The 9,356-nt window shown below is 40.3% G+C and overlaps 1 protein-coding gene across 1 annotated transcript; it reads left to right on the top strand.

Annotated features, from left to right (window-relative positions):
* Positions 1 to 1,487: 1,487 nt before the first annotated feature.
* birc5b (baculoviral IAP repeat containing 5b) lies at positions 1,488 to 3,399 on the top strand. The gene is made up of 4 exons (XM_044211103.1): positions 1,488 to 1,700; positions 2,448 to 2,557; positions 2,949 to 3,066; positions 3,167 to 3,399. The coding sequence occupies exons 1-4, from the start codon at positions 1,575 to 1,577 to the stop codon at positions 3,254 to 3,256; spliced, it is 444 nt and encodes a 147-aa protein (XP_044067038.1). The 5' UTR covers positions 1,488 to 1,574; the 3' UTR covers positions 3,257 to 3,399.
* The last annotated feature ends 5,957 nt before the right edge of the window (positions 3,400 to 9,356 follow it).

The following is a 9,356-nucleotide window of genomic DNA, read 5'->3' as shown; positions in this document are numbered from 1 at the left end:
GCACCCAGGGGCCTGAGGGTAGTGTTACAGGGACACACTGCGCACCAGGACTGCCCCTGTCTCTCACAGTAATAAACAGGCTAGCTTACACCACTAACCATTAAATTGGACAGTTGTCTTTCTGGCTATTATGTCTATGTTTACTTTTACATTTCTTAAAAATACTCAGCTGGAAACTCTAATTCAAGACTGAAAAGTGTGTTTCAGTTAGAATGCCTGATCATTTTTGTGGCTTTGTAGTCATGTATTCGTATACTTGTACTGTGTGACTGAGTGGAAAACACGTGATGTGGCACAGCTTTCAATATAAGTTGTTTCTCTGCCATTAGGAAAAAGTCAAAGAAATGAATAAGTCTCCACAGACTTAAACTCAGCCTCTTTTGGATAGTTCACTGCATAACGAGACAGAAGAAGAGAAATAAGGGAGTATTCATCACTACTACAAACAGCATCCTTAAATTTCTCTCAACTGCCAACAGGGGGCATTAAGTTCCTCCACTTTCCCAGGTGTTACATGAGGAATACACATCATAGTTTATGTGACTGTACATATTTTAAGTAGATTAAATTTATTCTTTTAAAAAATCACAATATATTTTTGAATAAGTTTATGTAACCTCAATGCTTCAGGGGATCAAAAAATAAAATGTATTAATAAATTGTCACTTCACAGCCATGGATTATAGTAGGTATAGGTTAACATTTTTTCAACTCTGTCTTAAAATAATACTTACAAGTACGAGACAAAATTTTCGATTTGTGGACATATTGTGGAGGTAAGGACAAGAGATATGAGATACAGAAGTGTACAATAAAGACTGGTTTCCAACTGTGTTACTGACCTCCGAAATTCCGTTGGTGCATTTGGAAAGGATTGAAATTAGGTTAAGAAATAAAACATTCTGATTTAGTAATATGAGGAATGCCTTGAGGCCAATATTAATGTGTGGATATGTTTTTATTACATAAAATTGTGTGCCTTAAATGGAATTACATTATTATATTATTTAAAAAACATTATTTCTTATGGAATGTCCTCTGTAGTGGACAACATGAATCTGCATCAGAACAGAAACAAACAAACCCAACAAATCATAATGTCTGTGTTGCATATTTTCAACTCATCAGATGTCCTACATACATCCTGGTCAAATTAGTATGCAGATCCTGTAATAGGTAGAGTAAACACATACCACACTACATGAAAAACATACAGGTCTAGTGCAGCACTGAGACAGACTGACTTGTAGGTTTCATACATGTTGAATATACCAAACAAACACATTTGAAGTGTAAAGTAACTGAGAAATTATGTAGACCAAGAGAATACATTTTTTAAAACTGTTCAATAGTAAAAACATGACAATGCAGTCGGAGCTCAGCCCTGCTGTACTTTGCCTGATTAGACCCATTGTACATGGAGCCGGGTGACCTTACATACCCATAATAGCCCTGTCCACCTTGAACCTGAGCAGAGTTTAATCAACCAAAAACTGAAAACACCTGTGGAAGTGTGCACATGTCCACTTCAGCAACCACACTGTGAATTGCTTGAGCCTGTTTTTGCTGAAGGCATGGCCAGCATAGATGTATTGACAACCAGGTTTTACGCATATCTCAAAATGTACAGTCAGGATTTACGTGAACAAAGCTTTGCAGACTGGCCATTTAGAGAGGGATGTAACTGCACACCTGAAAAGGTAAGAATTCTGCTGTGCTGCAGCAGGAGAGCCTGTAAAGTCTTCAGAACACTTGCTGAAGTATAAAATGCTTTCAATAATATTTATGATTGATAGTTCATTTTTGCAGTGGCACAATGTATTTAATCAAGATTGGAATTTGTCTACAAGGACGGCACTAACTTCTTTATAGGAAAGACAGGGCCAGCAGGAGGTCAGACTGGACACGTGTGGGATGTTTTCCTCTAATTTTACTTAAGATGTGTTAGACAGCTCTTATGCTCCTTTTAAAAATACAGCCTAATTTGCATTAACATACACAGTACATGACTATGGCTGGTGGAAATAATTATTGGTATTACCATACTTATTTACACAGCAATTTTATACCACAGCCTTTTCTCCAATGCTGTGACAGCATGTGATTAACAGTTAAGCAGGTGCCAGATTCAGTTTCAATGCATTAGGTGTTCAGTGTGCACAGACCCTTTGCCCAACCTAGTCTTGTCATGATGGATGGGATGCTGACACCACCCATGCTGAGCAACACTATATGCCATGTTACCAGCTCTAACCCCTCCAAGAGCAAAACGGAGATCATCTTCTGGTTTGATTCTCACTGACACTAATCCTTCTTGTCATCTTTTTCATTGAGTTATTAGCTCATACAATTCCTTAATTTAGTGCTTCATGTTTATTTTGCATTAGTCAGAAAGACAAATGCCACAGACATTAAGGCATCTGTTGCTGTTTTGTTTGTCTTTGCAGATGGCCAAAGCTGGGTTTGTCCACTGCCCCAGTGAGAACGAGCCTGATGTTGCCTGCTGTTTCTTCTGTCTGATCGAGCTTGAGGGCTGGGAGCCAGATGACGATCCCTGGTAAGAAAAGCATGTCAGGCCCTTACCTTTACCTGACCTACTTTCATATAAGCTTGTATAAGTCACTGAAGAATATTATGCCATTAGTATAAGGGGGTACATTGGGTGCAGATCCGAGATTCTCTTGTCTGTTTTACTCCGAAGTGAGTGTTACCCATAACAGACAAACTTTAATATACAATACATCACCAAAGATAATGAAAAGGAAAGATGGCTGCCACAAAGTTGATCCTATTACAAAACCTTACTTGGATGCAAATAGTGCAGCGGTTTCTTAATCTCAATCAGCGTAATACCAAATTTACTTAAGGATAACATTGCATTTCTCTATGAGCCACATTCAGATATCATGTCTTCGACTAATGTCTTCCATTACATTTTCTCTGCCCAGGTCTGAACACGTGAAACGCTCCCCTAACTGTGGATTCTTAACCGGGAGGAAAGACTTTGCCGAGCTAACTGTGGTTGAATTCTACAATATGGAAAAGGAGAGGCTAAAGGTCTACCTTGTGAGTGTGTGACTATCTGTGTAGAGTGTGAGCATTGAAGTGAGGTATTGCTTAAATACTTATACAGGGGTTGTTCCACATTCTGCTTTTATTTTTCTAGAGAAAAGTTTGTCACAAGAAGATGGCATATTTGCGGGATGACATAGACCATACGCTTGAGAGCCTTAAATCTCAGTTGGATTCTATATGAGTGAAATCAAAATTCCTGTCTATAAACTGTGATTTTATTGCCACACTTATCTTAAGGGTGTAGCAACAGCCTATAGTCTTGACTCAATAGTTTGATGTAATGGAAGTTTAAAATATCAATAAAGTTTTTTGAGGAATATTGCACTTTGTTTGTAGTATTGTCTTTAACCACAAGATGGTGCTTTCGCACAAAAGCTGCAGTTTTCCCATGTCACAGAAGCACTTTACAATCTCACACTGAAAACCTTTCACAAAGGCAATCTGAAATGGTGCACAGTGAGCTGGATTACAATGAGGGGATGTATTTCCTCTTTTCAACCAAATACTATTTTCCTGAACGTGCCACCATCTCTACCACCCCTTTTCAAACCTTGACCCTGGACAGATGGCCTGAAGCCCCTCCCTTTCAATACCAACTGTTGCCCCAGTAACATCTGTTACATATAGGAGGACAGTGTGCACTGAGAGGGCTCACCAGGACACTTGCGTAACCCTGTGAGGAGGACTGACATTTAGGAAACACTGAAGGATGCTGCAGCTCACAATGGAAATTGTGGAATTGATGCTCATACAGTAAACACTCCAAGAAAGCTCTGACACACTGTAATGCTTCACTGCTCTTATTTAGCATTTCAAGAACAAAGGTTTAACACTAACATTTACCAAAGTTGGTGTGAAGTCTTGAGATTTTTCATGTCATTTATGCAGCAGAAATAGAGGATATTGGGCTCAGTTTGTGTGCATCTCTCCCTGTGTCTGATGGGAGGGTTGGCTGGATGGAGTGCAGGATTAAAAGATGCTATCTCTTCTCCAACCATCCACTGTTCTGGATTAATGTCTAATGTAACACTCTTGTCACTGAGCCCAGATCAGCTGCTTTAATTCTCCTTTATCCGCTCGCAGCAGAAAATTGAAGAGAATATTTTTAGCCAAAAAAGTACATTACTCATTGGTGGTGTAACATTTCCAATGAAACTGTTATGCTTCATTTTTTTTCAGTTTTTATTTTTATGATTCTCTTAAATCAGTCATATTTTGCTGTCATGGCCTAAAGAATTAATTTTAGATATTTGCAGCTTGTATGGAGAGGAACATCCACCAAAAGTACCAGATAAAGATTCCAAACTGTTTACAGATGAGATGTTGGTTTTGACAATTAGTTAGGTAAGTGGTGTGGTATTTACCTAAATACACAGATTTATACGGACCGTGTTTACAGTAATTGCTAATGTAACTCTAATCAGGGCTTATACCCACATCACATGTCAATCCACTTATTTGTGTGCTCCAGAAAATGAACAAAGAGAATGGCATGGCGAGACTTCTGTCCCTGAGTGGCACAGATGTGATAGATGGGCTTATCTGTGGGAATGGTGCAAAACTGTTTGATTGGATCATAACTGAGGTGGGGGCTTGGCTTCATATGTTTTCCTCCACTTCAGTTTTATAGCAGTTATAAGTAAACGTAATAAAATGTATTAGTAAATAGTCTAATAAATTAGTCATTACGTTAATAGGAATCTGCGTTGCAATACTGCACATAGATTTGGTTCTTTTCTGATCTAATTAATATACTGTGACAAAGGATGCACCAATGGCCTCTACTGCAGTTTTCTAATTGATGAGTTTATCCTAAACAAACTGTAAACAGTGAGTGTAGCAGATGGACAAACGGACAGATGTTACTAACAGAACATATACAACCTGAGCTTTCCATCAGGCCCCATCTGTTGCTCCTGCGTCCGGTACCTCCCTCTACCCTCCTCCAATGCTTCTCCTCTCTCCTCATCAGCATCTATCACCGAACCCTCTCATCTGATGCTCCATACACCGCACTGTCCTAAATGAATGACAAGAGCATTTACCCTCTGGCCTGACGTGGTTTAACCGTTAATAAACAAAGGATTAATGAACAACATATCACATCTGAGAAGTAAGGATTTAAACATCTTAGATCGTTCTCACTGTAATTCTGTTTTTGCTTTGCTGGCTTGTTCCACTCTGAAAAGTACATATGGACATATACAAAGCAGGATAAATGATTATTAAGGCTGGCATGTGCACAGGCCAGCTGACAGAGAGGCCTACTGCACAGTGATCCTGAACCAAAGCCATGTCAATGTGTCTACATCACAGACAGATTACCAGAGCAAAGGGACACTCCGAGTTACACTCTTCCTTGCATTATAATTAGGAAGAATCTAAGATCCCTTTTCAGCTTTTCCTCTCCCTCCTCCTCCTCTAATGTTCTCCCACATTTCTGGCAGTATGGCATGCTGCCTGCTTGCTCTCTCAGACACCACAGCCCTCCTACCTTGGCTGTTTTGTGTGCCCTCTTCGAAAGGGACCTCCATCTGTCCCTACACTCAGTCTATTGTGGTGTCCCAAAGCCCAGCAACTTCCACAATGCAATGGGCGTGCAGAGGGGGGTGGGTGTGGTGGGGGGCAGGGTAAACACGACAGCATCCAGATCCCATTAGAAACTCTTTAACTCCTACACCCTAATACTCTCAGAGAACTCTGGGAGGAGAAGGCCCACCCCTTATCCTCATGCACACAATGTCACCTTTTACAGCCACTTCCATCGGTAATGAGTGCGCGAGCAGCCCTCTTTCCTCCCATCCCATGTACATCTCCCTTTTTCTTTTTCTCATGCATCGGTAGAACAAGCTCTCTTATCATTTTCTTTAGCATTATTTTTCTGGCCACATTAACATAGTTATTTGAACTTTCCTTATTTTTTTACAGGGGGGGCAGGGGTGTTTTTATTAAAAGAGATGATGTAGAGAACCATCCTTGGATATTTATTACTTACTTAAACTTGGAATCAATTTTATTCCTGTCTGACTAGAGTTCAGTCTATAAACAATAGTCTAGTGTGATGTGATGTGGTGATAGATAAAAGCAAGGTCAGGAAAAGTTAGTTTAATTAATTTATATTTAATTGCTTCCACCATGTTGACCTTGACCAACCCAATCGTCATCATTTTAATTCCCCCTTCCTCCAATCCCTACATCTTCTCATAATGGCAGCCTTGCCATCTTTCATTGTTGTCCTCTGTTTTTTCCCCACATCTTTTTCTCCATCCATCTCCTCAGTCTTTCTTCTACCAGCTGCTCCTCTAAGTCTAGGTCGTCTCTGTTTCGGGGTGCTCCACCTCTCAACCTGGGCACTCATATCCCTATGCTCCCCACAGAGGCATGTGTGTGTGTGTGTTTGTGTGCATGCGCACTGTGGCCCAAGAGGAGGGGGGATCACTGTGTTTGCCCCAGCTTAAAGGCAGAGGGATTATCGGCACACAGACACTGATTAAAGCCTTCCAGCCTCCTATGGCCCCATTAATACAATCTTCATCACAATGCTTTATCCCTCTATCTAGCTCCTATGGATCAGGACCTTTTCATTTTAGTGGGAGCCACTCTTGTTTGGCCAGTGGATTAAGTGTGCTGCACACAGAAACTAGAAAATATGCACAAGAGGGAACGAGAGCAAGCTAACTCTTGTTAACTCAGGTTTAGTTTGATCTTTTTTTGTCAGTGATGCCAGCTTCCTCTGCCAAAATGAATTAACTTCAAGGTTATCATTTTGTGTTGCCATAAAATGATAAGATGCCATCATGTTGTTGGCATCTACTGCATATTATATATAAAAATAAAAACCACAAAGACCACAAAAGTTTAGCAAATCAAGAGTTGGAGTGCAGCACCATAAATTCTCTGTGGGCTGATATCTGATAATGACCTCACTCTCCCAGGGGAGAGGTCGCGCTCTGCTGCCTGCCATCTCAGCCAAGATGGCATTACAGAGCATGTGCTCCCTTCCCATTAAGAGACCCTCATACCCTTATCATGTATAAAAGCCACTTGATACATTGAATCTGTGTTTGCTGCCTGTACTATAAAGTCAGGATTTTTTTTATTTTAAGTATGTAAAGTATTTTACAGATTGAAATCTTCTATCATGTTTAACATGATAAATGTTCTTCACACCAATGAACAAGTTGAGTACAAAATACTAAACCTTAAAGTATTTTAAGTTCATAACGTTTCTATATCTTCCTAAATTCTTCCATGTAACTATCAAACTACCTCTCTACCACCATGCCTCAATCTCCTGAGACTGTCATGCATCTCTGTGTTTTGTAATCTTGTATCCAAAGTTAATTTACGTGGATTATTTCCATATCCACCCACTCATGTATTTGGACTCAGGAGGATAATCCACATACCCTGCCCCCACCGTTTTTGCCGGAACAAAACAGCAAAGACACAAAGAGGGTGTGCGTCACCTAACTCTGCCAGTACTTTCTCACAGGCCAAATGTCTGCATGCGTGTAAAGCTATGTGTCATTCCTATGCCAAGGCTGACACACAGGAGCAGAGAGGACAAACTTGTGAATGAGGAGCAAAGACCTCAGTCACCTCTTCTGCCCTCTCCTTCTCTTTCCTCTTCTCCTTTTCCCCCCAACGCACTAATTCCCCTTTCCCTTTCCCTCTCTCATCCCTCTCTCATGGTCTCTCTCTCTCTCTCTCTCTCTCTCTCTCTCTCTTCCCAAATTGGCCCAGCTGTCCGTCAGCCCCCCCGCAGTTCTCCCAGCTGTCTGCCCTCCCCAAACGAGAAGCCCCACAACAATACAGGTCACAGGTCAAGAGAAAGAACAGGCTGCGTTCACAATGGACCAGTGGCGCCCAATAAAACAATCGTTCCCTTTTTCTCCTCCACCCTTTCTCCACTGTTGCCAGGACTGGAAAAGACAAACTTTTGGAGAGGTAGCTGAAGAGGGGGGAAGTCCTCTTGGACAACAGCCTCCGAGGCACCTTCCCCTCCTTACAATTGCCTAAAGGACCACAATGATAAACACACTCGAACACACCAGCTCTTGCTCTCACCTCTCTATCTTTACACTTTGCCCTTTTCTTTGTTTATTTCAAGAGCCATCATGTCCTTCAACATGATCATTAAAGTTAAAACTGAGACTTTTGTCATTAGTTGAGTAATATATATGTGTAAGGAACCTTGCCAGTTTGAGCTGAACTTGAAATAGGTATCAGAATACTGTATATTTAATTCCCTCTATGCTGAAATTTCAACATAAAAACATTTTATTATATGTACTGTGTTGAGGTTAAATTATTTTCAAAATAATATTGTTTTAATAATAATATAATAATTAATAATAATAATAAGTATCAAATCAGTTCATTTATAACATCCATATGCATATGCTGTGTCTCTGAACAGAAATTTGGTTCTTTTCTTTTTTTGAATTAATGTGGATGAATTCTTTGAAAATGAGCTCTTGCCCCACAGTGTTTTGGCATGAGCTAGATGGGAAAATGGGACATGTGGGAGAGAGAGAGAGAACGGCAGAGACTCAGAAAAGCCTCTGTGACACATTCACCTGTTCCCCAGAGCTGTTTTCCCATGGCCCACAACAGCCTCCTGTTCCAGGCTCCAGGGTGTCTATCAGGTCAGCCTGATAGATACCCTGGAGCAAGCCTCTGAATGACATCACATACACAAGCACACACACTCACTCACACATCCTGCAACAGATCTCTATTGCCTGGCTACAAAATACTCCTTTATTCCAGTCTTATGAATTGTCATTGGTTTTGATATCAGTGTGCCTATGTTAGTTATTGTGAAATGAAATGGAGCCACTTAACGTTCAGTTTCTGTAGTCTGAGATTCCATTTTCAGTTTCTTATTGTTGTGTTAGTGTAATGCAGTTTTTTTTTCATATACCAATATGCCTTCATATCAAAGTACTGAGAGCTGTTCTTACACTACTTGTAAGAAACCTGCACATAATCACTGCCATATTATGTGAATTTAGTAAACACCCGAAACTGAATGTGAACTGAATGTGTGCAAAGGGAACTTTCATAGGGTGAGTGTGATATGTGAGCTGGCATTGATTTCCCTGTTAAAAATAGTTACAATAATTGGAACTTAATTTTCTTAATGTGGATTTTGTTGTTAAATTTCAGAAAATAACCAATACTCTTCTGACTTGTGGTGCCTTGGGTTTGGGGACTGTCACATATTCTGCCAAAGCAGGAATACTTCAGGTTTACCGCATGGCAAGTGCAATGTG

The sequence above is a fragment of the Siniperca chuatsi genome, linkage group LG10 (genome assembly GCF_020085105.1).
Source record: "Siniperca chuatsi isolate FFG_IHB_CAS linkage group LG10, ASM2008510v1, whole genome shotgun sequence".
In the NCBI taxonomy this organism is placed as follows: domain Eukaryota; kingdom Metazoa; phylum Chordata; class Actinopteri; order Centrarchiformes; family Sinipercidae; genus Siniperca; species Siniperca chuatsi.
Note: the sequence above shows the minus strand (reverse complement) of the source record. Positions and strands in the feature narration are given on the sequence as shown.

Excerpts from the sequence above, each read along its gene's own strand:
- birc5b (XM_044211103.1), top strand. The coding sequence starts at position 1,575 with ATGGCCAGCATAGATGTATTGACAACCAGGTTTTACGCATATCTCAAA. Across the intron at positions 1,701-2,447 it reads GTAACTGCACACCTGAAAAG|ATGGCCAAAGCTGGGTTTGT; the intron begins GTAAGAATTCTG and ends TTGTCTTTGCAG. Across the intron at positions 2,558-2,948 it reads GAGCCAGATGACGATCCCTG|GTCTGAACACGTGAAACGCT; the intron begins GTAAGAAAAGCA and ends TTCTCTGCCCAG.